The following is an 18,185-nucleotide window of genomic DNA, read 5'->3' as shown; positions in this document are numbered from 1 at the left end:
CATTTAGACCACATTAAATCTATAATCATCAGAGCCCCAGAAACCCATGACCTTGATGCTGCTCAATATTTCCAATTGATCAAAACTTTTTCAGAATTGATAACAAATCTCCAAAATGATTCCAGCATCAATAATCCACCTTTGTGTTGAAAAGTGTCTTTAAAACAGAGAGTTGTGTTAGGCTGAATCTCCCCTTTTGTATCAGTAATTAGATCATTTTTCGCTGTGAAGGAAGTCGACATTAGTTCACCTTTTTGAAGAGTCAGAGAAGAGCAGAGAAGGAGGCTGTCTGCCTGAAAAGACGGTGCGTGGGAGGCTTTAGAAGCGCTACATTTCTGCACACCCTCAGCGCACTGACATTAACATCTGCTCCATCTGCTGCCCTCCTGCCACTCCAAAACAGAAGAGGAGGCTTCCCACAGAAGTGGGGACAATCTGCCTTAGCAAGAAGAACCTGCTGAGTGCTGTGTAAATGTATTTATGATATTTTAAGTAACTTTAATTACGTTGCAAAAGCAAATCTAGGCATTTTGCTTTTTTTTTGCTAAAAAGTTTGTTGGTTTAAAGCAGGGGTGTTCAAATCCTGGCCATGAGGGCCGGCCTACAGCGGGTTTTCCAGAAATCCTGCATAATTGCTGCTGATTACCTGGATCAAGTGTGCTTGGCCAAGAAGGAGCGTCAATGGCAGGTTGGTTGGAAAACATGTAGGACAGCGACCCTCAAGTACTGGATTTGGGCACCCCTGTATGAAGAGAAAATAGACTTACCCGGATTTCGTAATTGTTGATTTGTGTATAACTTTGGATTTGTGCGTGTGTAATTTTTGATCTATAACTCAAACAAAACATTTGGTGCATAAGTACAAAAATATTAAATTAAAAAACATCTATGGCAGTTGCTGTGTCACAGACCTCAACTTTTTCAAACATTTGATTTTCATCTCCTCATCCAACAAGATTTGAATAAATACTCAGTTTAAATCTTAAATTATTTCAAACATGCACTCTATTATTAGAAAATACAAGAACATGCTACAAACATGTTGGTGATAAGTTTAATTTTCTGAAATTGAAGTCAATGCAAAATCGTCATTTGAAACCAGCCTCCAGTGGGGATGTGAGGAACTGCAACATTTGGTTCTTTCTGGTTTGTTTGCAATCTGAAGGTGGAAGTCAGGGGCTAGGTTTGATTAAACCGGTTTTGCACTGATGTGTTAAAGCCTCTAAGATTCAACATGAAACTGCGAATGCGTCATAGAGGTTTAAACGCAGTTAAATATTTCTGAGGCATGAAGGCTTCAGATCACCAACACAGAGGTATGTGTAACACAATATCATCTACTATCTCTTTTGTTCCACTCTAATCATCTTTTGATCTTTTGTAAAAGCATCCCCTGTGTTTTTTTAATAATCACTATGCCATTTTTAGCCAAAAAAAAAGCAAAAACGTTTTATTTCTAGAGTATAGTTTCTGCAGAGCAGCTGAAATCCTTCAAGAATTTGCCTCTGAGTTCTGGCCAGGACTGTTGGCATGAAGGAAACCTCCACTGCTCGCATCTACGCTCTCTTGCTATCTTACAGCCTCTCACAACCCCAACCTTTCTTTTTGTCTGTTCCTGATGCACAACGATTTAAATAAATACTCAAAAATGCTATTTAAATCTTAATATTCTTTATATATATCCTGCATCATGAGAAAAGTGACAAAATATTTTAGTCATCAGCCAAATATTAATAAATTCTGCCAAGCAGACCTGCAGAGTTTATACGTTTTGATGTGGTTTACCTTATACGCTGATGATGTGAGTGGATTTCTAAAGAGATAAACAACAGTTACAACAATTTGATAAAAGATTTAAGATTATAAAATTACTAATCCAGATTGTGAAGGTGTCAATTTTACAGACTTCAGTACTTTTGGAGTCTGAATTTCGACATGTGAAGACAGTTAAGAGGTCAGAAACTCTTTTTTTTTGTCTCAAACAGTTTTTTTATTCATTTTAGAATCCTGAGAATCAGAGAGCCCACAACACATTGCTGTTCATCATACTAAGCAACAGCTGCTCCTTTTTGTGGCTGAAAAGATCTTTGTGTGAATTCACAGACACAATGCCAACTGTCCTCTGTGAAGAGACATTCACCTTGTCAAAGCTGTTTTTTTTCTGAACATTGATTTAAGAAGGCACAGAGGTCTGGAAACCCCTTCTCCTACACGTCTGTTTAGAGGTGGTTCTGATTCCTGCCTCTCAGCTAAGACAGCTTCCACCTCCACCTAATTCTTATCATCAAAGGTTGAATCTGTCACCATAATCTGGCTGTGAGCTAAGGTTGATGCGGCTGCTCCTCTCCGCTCTGATAAGCTTGCTGGAGGCCTGCAGCTTCCTGCCTGACCTGCTGCATTGGTCACCGCTTTCCCACGTCACACCACAGAGAAAAAAAAAAACAAAAAAACAAGCACCTCTGTGTCACTGAGAAACAATGCTCAGCTCAGCAGAAACCAGAATGAATCTTAAAACTATAAAACACATAGCATTGTTCCTTTGATGCAGAATTTAGTTTTTTTGTCTTTTAATCAAGCCCAAACTCTGACACTGAACCTTTTATATTCTAAAGTACGTTTCTCTTTGTGTTGTATTTACTTTAGTAGGAGATAAAAGGCCCATCTGACAGTGAGTTTAGCCAGATGTTCCCAATAAAGTCTCATATGTGATCCATGAGACCGTCAAGTCTCAGCTTTTATAAAGGGGTGGAGCATACTGTAAATTTCCCAGGTTGCCCAAACTTTTGCATTCACCATTATTTTGTTTTCTGTTAATTTGAAATGATAAATGTTGGAAATAAAGTCTATTTTTGTACATTTTAAAAGAATACCGCATATGTAATCTGATACCTTTATAGAAGTTTTTCATCTTTTCTTAGCTTCATGATGCACAATAATATAACATATACCTGGGGTGTCCAAACTTCAATCTAATCTAATGTCTTAAGGAAATGTTTTTTAGTCAACACAGTAGTTTTATAATTGATTTAGTACAATTCCAATAAAATACTGAAGGAAAAAAAATGTTTTTAACTTGCTGATGATGTTTAAGGCTCCATCACAAGAGCACTTTTTTAAATCTTAAAGCTTTATAAACCAGTAAACCGACTAAGATGGCTTTCATGGGGTTGGTTCATATTCCACAAAATATAAATAAATAAATAAAAAGTCCACAGCAAAAACTGAATCTTAAGAAAGTTAAAAAAAAAAAGCCCTTGTTTAAAATAAAATAAAAAAGTCTCATCTGCTGCAGAAAAAAATACGAATCAAAAGTTTTTTCCATAAAAAAAAATAATGTAAGTTTGAGAAAACACTCAGTGACTAAAATATTTTTTTTAGAATAGGAATTAAATTAAATTGAACTGGTTGTTCTGGCAATACTTGATTTCTATGAAAAATTCTTGCTTGTTTTCAAGTCATCGGCAGGTACTGCCTTTCTAGTCTGCTTTTAAAATATTTTCCCCTGAAGTCCTTGCACTCTGCGTTCCAGTGTGTTACTGGTTCAGAGAACCAAATGTAAGTTGCTATTTGTCAGAGTTTTAAAACCAAACTGTTCCTGTATCATTGCGCTGTACTATCTGCCTTGCTGCCTTTTTATTATGTTGGTTTAATCTCTGTTTTAAATTTGCTTCTGTGTCTTTTATGCTTTTTGAAGTAATAATAAAAAAAGAATTCCTGGTTTTCTTGACAAGAAAAGTATAAAGAAAATCTCCCAATGTGTTGCGAAACTTTGACTTATTTCTAAGGGGTTTGTTTTTACAGTGAAGAGCAATGTTTTAATGCTCAGAACAGCTGATAATACAGATTAAAAAAAAAAAGTGTTCAGCCACTGTAGCAGTTTGGTTTGATGTGAATCAAACTTCCATCACATTAAAGTGGATTATGATGTTAAGCTAACGTCATCCACCCCATACAGCGCATCCACTGTTGGACCAATCACAGAGCAAATAGGGAAAAAGGAGGCACATCAAAGAAAATGTCTTTGAAAACTAAACCTTTATTCCACACTGAAATGTGCAGCACATTTTTTACTAAAAGAAACTGATTTCACTGAAATCCAGTTAATTCACATACACTGGGAAACCATAAGAAATACAAACTCCCCAACGACTGAAACAGAACCAGAAGCATTCTACACCAAATGGTTAACACTTATGTATGTAAACAAAACAAAAAAAAATATTTGGTGGGAATTTTTAAACGTGTGACTTTATTAGTTTTCATAGTAAAACAGATTATACGTTTGAACACTTTGTCATACATCAAAATAGCAGTCAACTATTTAAAACACAGTAAAACAGAGCGGCGACCGTCCTCCTGCTACGCTTTAGTGATGTAGCCCTCTTTGATGAGGAAGTCGTAGATTTTTCTGGTCTTGTTCACGTCGATCTTGATCAGCGCTCGTGCCTGCGCCAGCCGCAGCCCCCCCTGCCGTCTGCACTCGTTCAGCAGGGCCTGCTTGTACTCCAGATAAGCTCCGGGCACCAGCCGCACAACCTGACACAACTGCACACAAACGCATTGGGTTTTTTGCAGCCAAACAGATTTATGAATGCATTTTGTGGTGCAATTATTAGATTCTGTTTGGTTTTTAAGTCTCTAAAAGCAACAAATAATACGACAAACAAAACGTGCTCCTGTTTCAGCAAACATCAGATGGTCCTGTCTACGTCAGTGGTCCAAGAATAAACACAGTTTAGCTCATTTAAAACACCTTAAAGTTGATAACAAAACACACCTGCAAGTGGTAAAAAAAAAACAAAAAAATAACTTTTTAGCTCACAAACTCATTTGACCTCATTTGTAAAAACTAACAGTTAGCAGCTGAAGAGCTGATGGGTTTAGGGAGGAAAAACAAACACAAAGAGAACCCCTTCAGGTCTTTTAAAATGCTAACAAACATGGCTGCTGTACCTCTTTCTCTCGCTCATTGAGCTTCTCTGTTCCCGGCAGTCCAGTCAGGTTTAGAGGAGGGGCGCTTCTCCTACCTGTTGCTGTGCAGGACCCAGAAATCATGCATGCATAATATTAGGGAGACAAAAGGAGGCTTGTTCAAGAAGAAAACAACTGTAGGATGAGTGTTTCCTGGAAGTGCGTCTAAGAGGTGCAGCTTCGTACCTGAAACTGTGATTGTTGTGACGGCTGGAGTGATGCCAGCATCTCTGCAACAGAAGAAACCAGAAATATTATTTTAATATCAGCTTTAAAAAAATAAAAAAACTCCACTTCATCAGTTCTTATCTGTGTTCGGACTCACATTGCTGCCTGTTTGCTGAGCCACTGCTGACAGGCTTTGCCGTCCTGGATGTACTGCAACACGTCGTTCAGCATGGTCCTCTTCCTACGCTCCTCTTCACGCAGCCGCCCCACTCGTTCATAAACCTTTGCGCCTGACACCGAGACGAATCAGAATTTGAGCTCAGGTGAAAACATACAGTTTCTACAACTAAATGTCATTTTATGTCGTCTCAGCTTTAGGGCCAAATGAAAGTAATAAGAGGGACAAAGCTGAGTCAGCAGAAAAAGCTTCCAGCTCATGCATGCAGCTTTAGGATCGAGTACAGTTAAGATGAGCTCAATGTGGACTCACTGCAGAAAGACTTGATTCCTGCTTTCCTGTAGTCCTGCAGCCGGCGGATCTCTCGCCGCAACTCAAACTCAACTGCAAAGAGATAGAGTTGAAGGAACACAGTTCATCCAACAGTCATGTCCGATTACCCGAGAACAGTTAAATGTATATATTTTCTATTGTAAAGTCGTTCCCAGTGGTCTTTTAATTATGATTATGCAGTTTTAAGCCAAAATCAAAAGGTCTTTGTCCATTTTTAAGGCATGTTTTCTGAAGAGGAGCAGCTCATTAGAAATTTGCCTCCGAGTTGTGGACGGGACTGTTGGTGCAGAAGTTAGCCTCTGCTAATTTTCCATCAGCCCTTTGTTTAACGCATTCTCACTACCAACTCGTCATATATGGACGTATGGTTCGGGCCCTCTCCGTGTCACCTTTTGACATTTTGGGTGTCCCCAACCCGTCGTGTTTTAACTTGCTGGGTTGTTCCCATTAAATCAGGGGTCCCCAACCTCCCGGTACCGGTCCGAGGGCCGCTTGGTACCAGGCCACTGATGTTAATCAGGGGTCCCCAACCCTTGGGAAGAGGACCGGGATCGGTTCTGCATCCTGAGGGTTGGGGTCTCCTGATGATTGGTACAGCCAGCACTTCAAAAAACAACAAGTTAGGGACACCTAAAATGTCAAAAACTGAAACGGAGAGGGCCCAAACCATACGTCTACAACCAGAGAATCTTACAAACCCAAGCTAGCATTAGCATATAAAAAAAACAATGCTGAGGAATAACAAACTTATGCAGCTATAAAGTTTGTGCCAGATGGCAGCTCAGACAAAGTAAATGAAGAGTCTAATGGACTACACTAATACTACACTTAGTTATGTATTTTCTGAGCGCTGGCAGCTACGCAGAAACTTAGAAGAGTGGTGAATATTCATGACGTCATCGAGGGTTAGTTACATCAAAATCTGAAGACACTGTTTATCTATAACTCTGCGTTTGGAGTACTAAATGTAGAATTTGGATGCATCCTTAATCTTTTTTATTTATGTCCATTGTGAGAAGAATGCTACAAGAACATGTCAAAAACACCATTTTATTGGAGTGGGTCTTAAGAACCCTTCCAGACACTCTAAGACAGCAAGGTCCACAAATGAACTGAAACACAGTTAAATAAATTCATCACATTTTATGTGTTGATTAAGTAGAAAAGCTGAGTGGAGGGCTTATAGGCAATAGAGTTTCTTCATATCAACGGTCTCTATTCTCCGCTTGTTGCCCGGCAACTGCTGAGAGCCAACAAACAATCTGGGACTTAACCATCTGTGTAATAGCAAACTGTAAATGTGGAGGACTGCAACAGACGGAACAGCTTTGAAGAAAAGAGGAGGTCAGTCCTCCAGGAGGCTTAAGAGAATTTTAGCTCATTTCACACAAGCACGCCGTAGCGCCATCATGCTGCTCCGTGAAAACGACAACAGGAGGCTTAAGGGAAGGTCTCTTTTGCAGCATCAAGCATCAGTCAGACAAAAACTAAGTCTTCCACACTTTAAACTGCGGGTTTAATAACAAATAAAATGTCAGTTTAAATGTAAAACGAATATATTTCACCCACATAATAACATGTTTTTCAGGATAAAGTCTACCGTCTTGGTTTGAACACTGACCTGCATGACTTTCGATGAATTTGTCGTGCTCCGTTGGCCCGACCACTCTAGCAAACCTTCTCATGGCATCATAAAGCTCCTGAACCTCCTTTGGGTAGCATCGCTCCAACACTGTTAAAGACAGAGAAGAATGAATGTTCCTCACAGGACACCTTCAACTCATAAATTCTTCTTTAGACCCATTTACATTTCTGTATATGTAATCATGATGGGGGGAATTTAGTTCAATTTACATAGCTATTAGCTCTTAAAAGAGAGTATTAAAAAAAAAGGAACAAAAATTCTAGGAGCTGGTTTCTTCATCCGAGTTGTGCTTTAGAGCATTTAATAGAAAAGGAGAAAATCTACACTGCTCAAAAAAAATAAAGGAAACAACTCAATGTTACTCCAAGTCAATAACATTTCTGTGTAATCAAACTGTCCGATTAGGAAATCACGCTTACTGACAATCAATTTCACATGGTTTTGTGCAAATGGAATAGACAACAGGTGGAAGTAATAGGCAATCAGCAACTCCAAAAAAGGAATTGTTCTGCAAGTGGTGACCAAAGACAACTTCTCCATCCGAATGCCAATATTACAGTCACTCCAGCAGTACCATGAAACGACGTCTACAACCCACACCAGTGGAGCAAGCTGTGGCAAGAAGGTTTGCAGTGTCTGTCAGCGTAGTGTCCAGAGCATGGTGGCCCTACCAGAAGACAGGCCAGTGGATCAGGAGATGTGAAGGAGGCTGTAGGAGAGCAATAATCCTGCACGAGGACCACTACAGGAGGAGCACTGCCAGCACTGCCTGCAAAATGACCTCTGCCAGGCCACAAATGTGCACGTGTCTCTCAAACTGTTAGCAATGGGTGGCATTTCTTTCTCACCAGAGGTAGCCTAACCGCCATTAGATACCAATTTGAGATTCTCATACTCCTTGTGAGACTGTATGCTGGTGCTGTAGAGGAAGTGATCAGTTCTGGGAGATACATTTATTTTTAAAAGGGAAAAGTGTTTTCAAAACTTTTTATTAAACTTTTTTAATATTAATTATCGGGCATATCTGTTTAAGAAAGTGGGAAAATTTCAAGTTTCACCAGATATTATTTACTATTTAAGTTCAAAACAGCTTATAAGAAAACTCTAATGACCCATTCTAGAAGTACTTGAACGCATCACTCATGGATGAATCAGTGAGACATGAAAAGAGTCTCACGATGGAATTCGTGTGTGACTTAGGCTTTGTGTCTGCGTAAGAGGTGATTCATGCATATTTTTTAAAGATTTTTGTGTGTAATTAGTTTCAAGCTGTTGAAATTTTAATTTATGCATGTGTAAAATGTATTTTGTTTAATTTTGTAATTTTTTACTTATGCACAAAACATGATATAAATTACAAATCAAGAATTACACACGACAAATCCAAAGGTATGCACAAATCCTAAATTATGCATGCACAAATCAAGAATACACACACACAAATTCCGGCTTTCAACTCCAGTGAGTAGATTTAGTGGGTCAGCTAGTTTTATTGTTTGTTTTTTTGTACCTTAGTACCTCATTGTTCTGATTGTTTTATTGCTTTTATTGTTTCTCGTTTCTCGTTGTTTAGCGATTTTATTTCTCCGTTCAGCACTTTGGCTGCGTCTGCTGTTATAAGGGCTTTAAAAATAATAAATTGATTGATAATTTATGCACAAATCAAGAATTATGCACCCACAAATGGGTTAGTCTGTATTCTCTCTATAGTTCATCCACCAACGCCAGGTTCCACCACAGACTGTCCAGGAGTCGGTGGATGCTTTGGTTCAGGTGTGGGGGCAGAACTCCCAGAAGACCATCCACTGCCTTATCAGAAATCAGAACCAAGCCCAGATGTTGCAGGGAAGTCATATAGGAATGTGGAGGCCACACCCACTACTGAGCCTCATTTTGACTTGTTTCAAAGACATTAGATCAAAGTAGGATCAGCCTGTAGTGAGTTTTTCCACTTCAATTATGAGTATGATTTCACATCCAGACCTCCATAGTCTAATACATGCAATTTTTCATTAATAATGTGTGTGGTTGTGATGCCAGCCTGTGCAACTATGTCAAGAATAAAGCAATTAAAACGAATATTTTATTCTTTCAAATATAGGATGTGTTTTCAGAGTGTTCCTTTACTTTTTGAGCTATATAGATTTCCATCCATTTTCTAAACCCCTTTGTCCTTTTCAGGGTCACGGGGCTGTTGGAGCCTAACTTGGCCACTTCTGGGTGAAGGCAGGGTACAACCTTGACAGGTCATCAGTCGATTGCAAGACCACAATCACACATTTAGAGTAACCAAGTAACCTATTAAGCATGTTTTTAGACAAAGGGAGGGAGCCGGAGTCCCCTAAGAAAACCCAAGCATGCACGGAGAGAACATGGAAACTCCACACAGAAAGGTCCCCATTGGTGATTCAGTTTCAGGTCCCCCAGCTGGAACTTGAACCGGGGCCTCTCTTGCTGAGAGGCCAGAGCGCTAACCACTGCTCCACCGTGCAGCCCACAATGAATATTATTGTGAACAGTATTCTATATAGTTGTGGTGCAGGGTTTACTAAACTTTAATAAAATGAAACACCTCATTTGCTTTTTTAGTCTCTTATTTAAATTTACTTCAGTATTTTTATTCTCCTGCCTTCCTTTCAGCAGTCAAGACACTCTTGACTCTGCATGAAACATTAAACCTGCAGCTGATTTGTTAGTAAATTAGTGTTTTCTACAGTCGAGGAATATCAATCCGGCAGAGCCTCGGCTGTAAATGTCTCACGCATGTTTCACTGCACGTCTCACACATCCACCTCATTTCAGTTTGTTAGAGTTCTGCAGAACGCTGGTTCTGACCTGTTATTTTGAGACTGCCATACAGAAAAAGGACCCTTTTTGAGCATGAATTTAGGAATCCACTGAAAAATAAAAAATGTTTTCAAACACAGAATTAAAAAAAAACTGCTAACTTTATGTGTTAAATGTGTGATTTGCTATTGTTTTTAAGTTATTAGTTTAAATTCAGATGCTAGAACTTGCAGAGCAATTAAAAAATAAATTCTAAAACATGCTCATCTAAAAAATGATCCAGTTATTTTGCTGCATCAGAGAGAGAGAAAAAAAAATCTCCCTGTAATTCGTCGTTTCATCGCTCTGCTGATGTGCATTCGCCACGCTTAACCGACTCAACAGGCGGACACACACTAAAGCCGGCGCCATTTGTTGCGGAGTAACAGACGAGTGTCAGCGGCAGACAGGAGAGCCGCTGTGACGCGAGGAGTGGCCGCACACACGCTCTGGTCAAGTTCAACCATCGCACTCCAGCCTTAATTAGCAGCTGCCACCTCGCGCCGAACACCTGAGGTCACGCTCCTCACCCAACAGCGAAAACACAGAGCGCAGCTATTCCTGTCACCATGGAGACGAGAGCGCGGGACCCGCGCGCTTCGTTCATTCCAGCACACAAACATAATCACCTGGTCATTCTGCCTCCAGCAGCACGGAGACATGATACAGTGAACCCACAGCGAAAGGCACGCACACAAACACACACTTTGACAGTCTCCATGACAACCAGCCTGCAGCTCTACAGCCACTCAAATTCTCTTTTGTCTTGAAAGGCTGGAAAGATAAGGGAGAGAAGGTAAAAAATAAGGGAGGAGGGCAAACTGGAGGCTGAAGGAAACATAAATAAAACATGAGAAGAGATCTGTTCCACTCCCAAACCGCAGACAGCTTTACACAGCAACACATCGGGGTGTGACTGTGGGCTGGGTGGCACTTAAGAGATGCTGGAACTGAACTAATCTAATCATAGCTTCCCACCCCCATTTGTAAAGAGAAAATATCTCAAACAACAGATGCAAAGAATCCTCCAGCTAACTAGAGTCGAAGCAAACAGGTGGACACTTAGAAAAAAAATTAACTCAAGCTTGATTAGATTCCACACCAACGTGCCACAGAGATGTTCGTGTGCGTCCACGCTCAGCACCGGTTTTACATCACAGAGCTGCAATGAAAACTGTCACATGGGGGGGGCTCAGCGGGAGACTTACTCTGGAATTTACGGAGGTTGATCAATCCATGGTCTCTGATGATCCTGTAAGAGAACAATATGACTATTTAGCCGTTCAACTAACATTTGAACAGACTCAAAATCCAGGGAATTCAGTACATAAATCAAATTGACTGTCATTTTGAGCGCAAACTTTCCAAATAATAAAACATTTGGACTAAAGATCAATTTTAGGTCAGTCAATCGGATCATTTAAAAACTAATATTAACAGTGAATCGAATCAGCAATCACAAAATATGGACAGATACTTTTTAAAATAAATATTGCACCCAAAACTTAATGTTATTTTTAATAAACTCTAAAGAGTCTGTTGGTGTGAATTTGTTTGTCCTTCAGATTCTGCTTAGGTAAGAGTGCAGAGGTTAACTCGTGGAATGAAGACAAACAAGGAAGTGTCAAAAAAAAAAAAGTGCCGAGCATAATAGCACATTCCAACATGTTCCAGGAAGCAAAAATTAATTACCGTGTATGTGCACACAGCTGCTCTGCAATAACATTTCCTTTTCAAAATCAAATAACAGTCAGATGGTAATGATGATGTAAAAAAAAGCCTGACTGTACCTCATAAGCAAATAAAGGCGTAAACTGATAGCAGTAACAAAGTAAACATTTTTGCTTCAATTTTTATGATAAGCTAAACTTGAATTTGCAGCTCTCATTAAATAAACACATATAATTTATAAGCAAATGATTGAAAAAATAAATTTTTCAAGCATTGACATATTAATTAACAAGTAAAAATTTCAAGATACAATAAAAAAAGAAAAAAACAATGAAAGTCAAAACTTTTGCACAGATAAGCAGAAAAATACAGAAAGAAGGAGCACTGCATTTTTGTTAGTCTAAAAAAAACATTTATGTGACATTGAAGGCATTTTCTTCCAGCAGGAAAAACAGTTTCCCTGCCAGCCCCAAACTGGGCAGAGTCTCAAACAGTTTGTGTTGCAAACTGTTCACAAAGGCACAGCCTTATCCTGCTACGCTGCAAAAATATTTAGAAATTTAAAAACCCCTTTATTGAAAGACTAAAAATGTCTATCATAGCAAGAGCTGAGCAAAAAGAAAAAGCATCACTGATGATACAATATCTTCTTCTTTGGGAGACATGTTACTAACTACTAATTAAATACATTTTTTTATAGTTAAATATATAATTCATGCATAAATTGAAAAAAAAGATGGGGTTTGGAATTGTTTGGCATGTTCCACCTGAAGATTGTGTTTGGAGAAGAAAAGCTCCAGATCAGTGCAGATGCGTTTGGCGCCATCTGCTGATGAGCAGGTGTTATTGCATGATAACAAATGCAAAGGAACTTACTTCTTTCTTCTTTGTCTCTCCTTTAACCTTGAATGATAAATGTCAACAACTGCAAGCTTGAGAGCTGAAAAAGAAGCACACATCCCAGATGAGCATTAAACTCATAGCCGTTATCATCTAGAGCTCAGTGGAGCAAAGAGAAAAACAAATCTCCTCACCGTGAAGGATGTCTGAGTCATCGTCCACAAAGTCAATGTCTTTCAAATCCCATTCTGCGTAGTTGTCAAACTCCTAAAGAGACATATGAAAGATGATTTGAGAATCCCGCTGGCTTGATTAAAGTCCACGGAGTCAATTGCGGAAGAGCAGAAGACCCGATGCCCCCACTTTGAAGCGGCTACAAAGGCGTGAGTCACCGGTTCAATAATATCTAATGATGAGCTCTGCTGTGGCAATTCATTCACATGGACAGGCCGCATTGGCGCACAAATGATAGAAGAGACTGGGTGACGGAGCGGGCTCACCTCCATGAAGTCTGCTCTGGCTGGCATGTAACCTGCCATGTCCCGAGAGAGCACCGAGTCGAAGATGGGCCGGGGCGGGTCGTCACAGGCTGGGGTATCATGCAGAAAAACAGTTAATCAATTGGACACAAGAGACAATCTTCTATACACTCAAATTATACTTAAAGATCATACAGTCACCGGGTGTGATGAAAGTGACTCTTGAATAAACTGTACAAACAACTGTTTTACTGCAACCACCATTACCAGCAACTTCTGTCAAAATTCAGCTTTCAACTGAGAATTTTGCCAAGTTTTAGGAATAATATTATTAATCTTTTCTGGAAAATTCTGCGATGGGATCTCTGATGGGATATGCCAAAAAGTGAGCATGCCTAAAAAAGTAAATGCGAATTTACTGAGACTCTTTACTCATATTATGGCGTGTATGGAGGCACATGACGCCTTCATCTTATTCTTTCATTATAGGATTAAAAAAAGGAGACCCATCAGGCAGGAACGTACGTTTAAAGGGAATCGCTCCTTCTGCAAAACGAGAATCTTTTGTTTTCTTCAAGCTGAGTAAGGTGGAGGAAAAGAGAGGGTTGTTGATGAAATTCTTCATGTAGTGGCTCTCACACTCCTCTTTTGTTTTGGTGCGCATCTGGTATGCCACGTCCTGCCTGGGAAGAGGGAACACACATGAGTTTTAAAGTACAATGCTTGTGTAAAAGAGGAGATTTAATCAAATCTAAATATGCCTTGGAATCTGATATTTGAATTACCTTCAGTTTATTTAATTACTCATACGTAGATGTTCTCTAAAATATTCAACAAGTGAGAAAAAAGCAGCAACTACTTGTAAAAACTTAAAGATTTTAGATAAAAAAACAAAACACGACAAAATTAACATATGAAACCTATAATAAATACCTAACTGATAAAAAAAAAATGTTAAAAGCTTGTTTTCTGAAATTAGTGAAAACATATGTATTCAGAAAGAAAACAATAATAAAATGTGTGTGACCACTTACCAGTTCCCAAACCCACAGTCCATGACGGCCTCAAGCAGAGCCATCTCCTCCTGCGCCGTCCATCCAGGCTCCAGCACCGGGAAGTCTGAAGTCTGAGACAAACAGAAGACTCCTGTTAAACATGATGTTTAGCTACACCAGAGAAAAGCAACTGCAACTGTTCTCACCATGATTTCATATCTGTGATCACTCTGATGCTTCTTGTGCTCAAATCCTCTGGTAAAACACTGATAAAAAACAAATTCAGGTCAGAGTTTGATGGGAAAAAACACGATTTGTTCACTAAACAGCAGTTCTGAAATTCATGGAGTGTAATGAGGAAGTTTTCTTATCTAAGAAAGGAAAAAGTGAAAACTTATCAGTGTATAACGTGAATTTATAAAATGTATTGAGGTAAGAATATAATAGGAGCAACAATTATAAAAGTATTGCTCATTTTTCAAATAAAATTAATCTAAAAGATCTGGTCATTTAATTCCTCCTTGTTATGAGAGTAAAGGGATTTAATTAAAATAAACAAGTACATAGTAGTATAGTGCAAAAAATTAACAAGAGTGAATATGTAAATTTTAAAAATCACTACGGAAGATGTTACAGTATTTTTATACCAGGTGCATTTTCAATGGAAATTACATTTGAATTTGTATTCAACACTGATGTGTGAGAAAAGCACTGGATAAAACCAGGTTAGACAACAATTTTTTTTATATTTTTAAATCTTTAACAATGACTTCTCAATAATATTATGCGATTAGGTTTCAAAAAAATATATTTTTTTAAAACAGAATGCCATCAAGTATTTAAATACAGTGGTTGTGAATATATAATAGATATATTTTGTAAAATACATTATTACAATAAATATGTAAATTATTTAAACATACTATTTATTAAATGATATATATAAATAATTAATATGTTTAACTGCATAAAACTTTGGAAAATTAACAATTAAATCTCACAATACATACAAAAAATTACTTTGTTTAGTTATAATATTTTATATTGAACATATTTAAAATTGAGAGCACACAAATATTTAATTTGTGCTACATAACAAGTTATTCAGTACGACATGAAATAGCTTGACACAACAGCCGGACACCCCTATATTACACACTGCTGTGGGGTGGCATCACAGTCTTACATTAGATTGCTCTTTTCTATTAGAAACCACCTGTAGTGGTTAGAAATCTATACAAGATCCATGATTTATGCAAACTCGGTGCTGGCCAGGCACTCCGGGACTGATTGAAGCCCAATGAGGCAAGTTTCCTTTGTGATTTTGGGCTATATAAATAAAATTGAATTGAATTGAATTAATTTGATACCCATTACTAGGTCTAAAAATATTTAGTAAAATGTTCATGGTGGGAACCTTAAATCTTGTTCCTAACAAATCTGAACTCATTTAAAATAGTACCCAGGAACAGTTTCCAGTGGTTTAAGATGTATTGCCAAGGAGGAGTGTGTTGCAACAACAAAGAAAATAATGGATCAAAAACAAATATCCTGAAGTTCAGCCATTAAAAAAAAAAGCTCCAAAACATTTGGATAAGCATCCCCATCTGACTTACCTGAAGACACAATAAAACAGGTGAAGGTCCACATTCTGCACACTTGATGTATGGTTCGGTTAGATTGGATGAGCAGCCTTTGCATGGCGGTTTATCAAAGGGATCGTCTAAAATGAACACATAGTATGTATAAATATCACTTAAGAGTGTTAAAAATTACAGATAAGAGTTTAAAGATATGCTTAATTCCAGATTTGGGGCTAATTGCTACATTTGGATGGATTAAAACAGACGTTGTCGTGGACGACATAATTTCTTACACAAATTAGATTTACAGCTGAGCTTTGAATGACACTTTAACACAGTTTTAATGGCTCGACAACATATCAAATATTTTAAACAAATCACACTGGGAAAAAAAATAGCTTTGTTTTGACGGCGATGCTAATGCTAAAGTTAGCTTAGCATATTTAGCTTTGTTTGGCAAAAACAACAAACACAAAAAAATCGATAGATTTATGCTAAAACTGCCAAAAAATTCAATTGTGTTTATATAAGATGGGCGATTACCTGAAAACGATGCTATTCGGTCCATTTATTTGATATTCGCTTCTTAAAATAACACCAAAATTGAATTTAGGTCGATCTGTTTTTCTGAAGTCGACAGTGTGTGCCTGATGACGTCAGAACTAGTCGAGCTCAGATTGATCGATAGGGTTGTTTTCTGTGTATACTGTATATTTTTATTGAATTTATTGGGTTTATCTCCATAAACAAGAAACGAACATAGTTTTCCGATCCATTTTTTAAAAATTTATTATAGGTCCTGGGATCTGCAATGCTGAAAGAGCCATTTGATCCTCTCTTCTAGTGAGAAGTGCACAATCACACATAAAGTTTTAGAAAAAATACTTTTTCCCCCCAGTTAGACATTCAAATTTAGCTTTAAAATATTAAGTATAATGGGATTTTTACCGTGCTAGTTAGTTTACTTTTAAATATAAAATAAAATAAATAATATATAGCTTGTTTCAAATAGGGTCCTCTTGCTTCAGTTTAATGAGCAATTTAAAAAAGTTTTTTTTTTTATCGTTACAACTTAAACAGCACTTTTCTTTTTTTTAAAGAAAAAACTTTGCAAGTAAATTGAATTCTAAGCCTAAAGATCTTTGTTTCTTACCTGCAATGATACACTGTTTGGCACCAGAAGATAATAAATATATGGGCTATAAACTAATTCTAATAATAGATTAAAGCTTTTACTATCATTTTGCTCAGTTTCCTGACATAAAAAAATCAAAAAATAAATAATGCAACTTAAATAACTAAAACAAATTAACTAAAACTTTTATTGATTCAATTAGAAATTGATTCATTTAGCACTTGTCTTTAAAGCCAGTGAACCACAAGGAGGGATAAAGCAGCCACATGTTGCTTCAGAGCTTGTAAAGTTGTATTCTATACATAACACCTCTCAGATACATTGCAAAGGTGAAAAAAGTGTGTCTTCAACATTATATTAAAGTCATTTTCTATCTTTGGCCATTAAACAAAAAACTATTTAAAAATCTGTCAAATTTGGAGATTAAAAACATGTTTTTTAATAATAAAGAAATTATTTTGAATACAAATATAAAGAGAAAAGTAATGCTGTTTAAAAAAAAAGTCCAACAATATTTTACTTTTAATAAACAATATGTGCTCTACACTGTGCTAGAAAATTTTGCATTGGTCCTCACCTAAATGACAATACATCAATATTTTACAAATAAAAATTATATTTTGAATGAAAAAAAATGGAATGGTGTGGATTTAAAAAGTCCTGTTCAGTGATGAAGTCGATCACCACCACTAATTTATTTAGATTACTCTTTAATATTTAAAGTGGTAGTTCTTGCAATAGTTCCCACTAAACACATTTATGTAAAAATGTCCATTTGTTGTTATTGAACAAAAGGAAAAAATAAATAAACAATTTACCGTACTTGTATCTTCCACTTTACAAAAATAGAATCAATACATCTCTGGTTTGCAAATGGGAAGTTCACAAGTGGAACTTTTAATCTAAGAGGATGAAGAACTTTAAAAATCAGACTTTTCAATTAAAAATATGCATTTTAACATGTATTTCATTTATCCATCTATTTTTGTTCACCAAAATATGCTTGATGGTAACTAGACTAATGTGTTTTAATTGTTTTGTTGTCAAATCTTCATTTTAAAAGTTTAACCATGAATTTCTTCAAAGGCATTCAAAGATTATAGTTAGAAAGTGTTATCAGAGAAAAAATGAAACTAAAGCTACGTAGAATATTGTGTTTCAATGTAAAATATTTTAGGAAAAAAAGTTGAAAACAAAACATTTAACTTTCTATTGTTTGTGTTAAGAAAATGTTTCACAATTATTTAGCATTGAGGAGAGATTTTGACTTGTTTTTTAACTTCTCCATCTCTTCCCCATGACAACAGCACTTCCCTAAGTCACCACAAGGTGGTGATCTTGCTCCACGTCTGACAAGGCAA

The 18,185-nt window shown here is 37.3% G+C and overlaps 1 protein-coding gene across 2 annotated transcripts; it reads right to left on the bottom strand.

Moving 5' to 3' along the window:
* Positions 1-4,016: 4,016 nt before the first annotated feature.
* tada2a (transcriptional adaptor 2A) lies at positions 4,017-16,367 on the bottom strand. 2 transcript variants are annotated; one of them, XM_024277937.1, is made up of 15 exons: positions 16,233-16,367; positions 15,723-15,829; positions 14,313-14,372; positions 14,146-14,237; positions 13,637-13,794; positions 13,133-13,221; positions 12,827-12,899; positions 12,669-12,732; positions 11,330-11,373; positions 7,272-7,382; positions 5,630-5,701; positions 5,297-5,429; positions 5,158-5,201; positions 4,954-5,033; positions 4,017-4,545 (listed from the first exon to the last, which is right to left on the bottom strand). In XM_024277937.1, exons 1-15 carry the CDS (start codon positions 16,255-16,257, stop codon positions 4,360-4,362), a joined length of 1,338 nt encoding a protein of 445 aa, XP_024133705.1. In that variant the 5' UTR covers positions 16,258-16,367; the 3' UTR covers positions 4,017-4,359. The 2 variants fall into 2 exon arrangements, with proteins under 2 accessions (XP_024133705.1, XP_024133706.1); XM_024277938.1 differs by having other exon boundaries at positions 4,954-5,027.
* Between the last annotated feature and the right edge of the window lie 1,818 nt (positions 16,368-18,185).

The sequence above is a fragment of the Oryzias melastigma genome, linkage group LG13, assembly GCF_002922805.2.
Source record: "Oryzias melastigma strain HK-1 linkage group LG13, ASM292280v2, whole genome shotgun sequence".
Lineage (NCBI taxonomy): Eukaryota > Metazoa > Chordata > Actinopteri > Beloniformes > Adrianichthyidae > Oryzias > Oryzias melastigma.
Note: the sequence above shows the minus strand (reverse complement) of the source record. Positions and strands in the feature narration are given on the sequence as shown.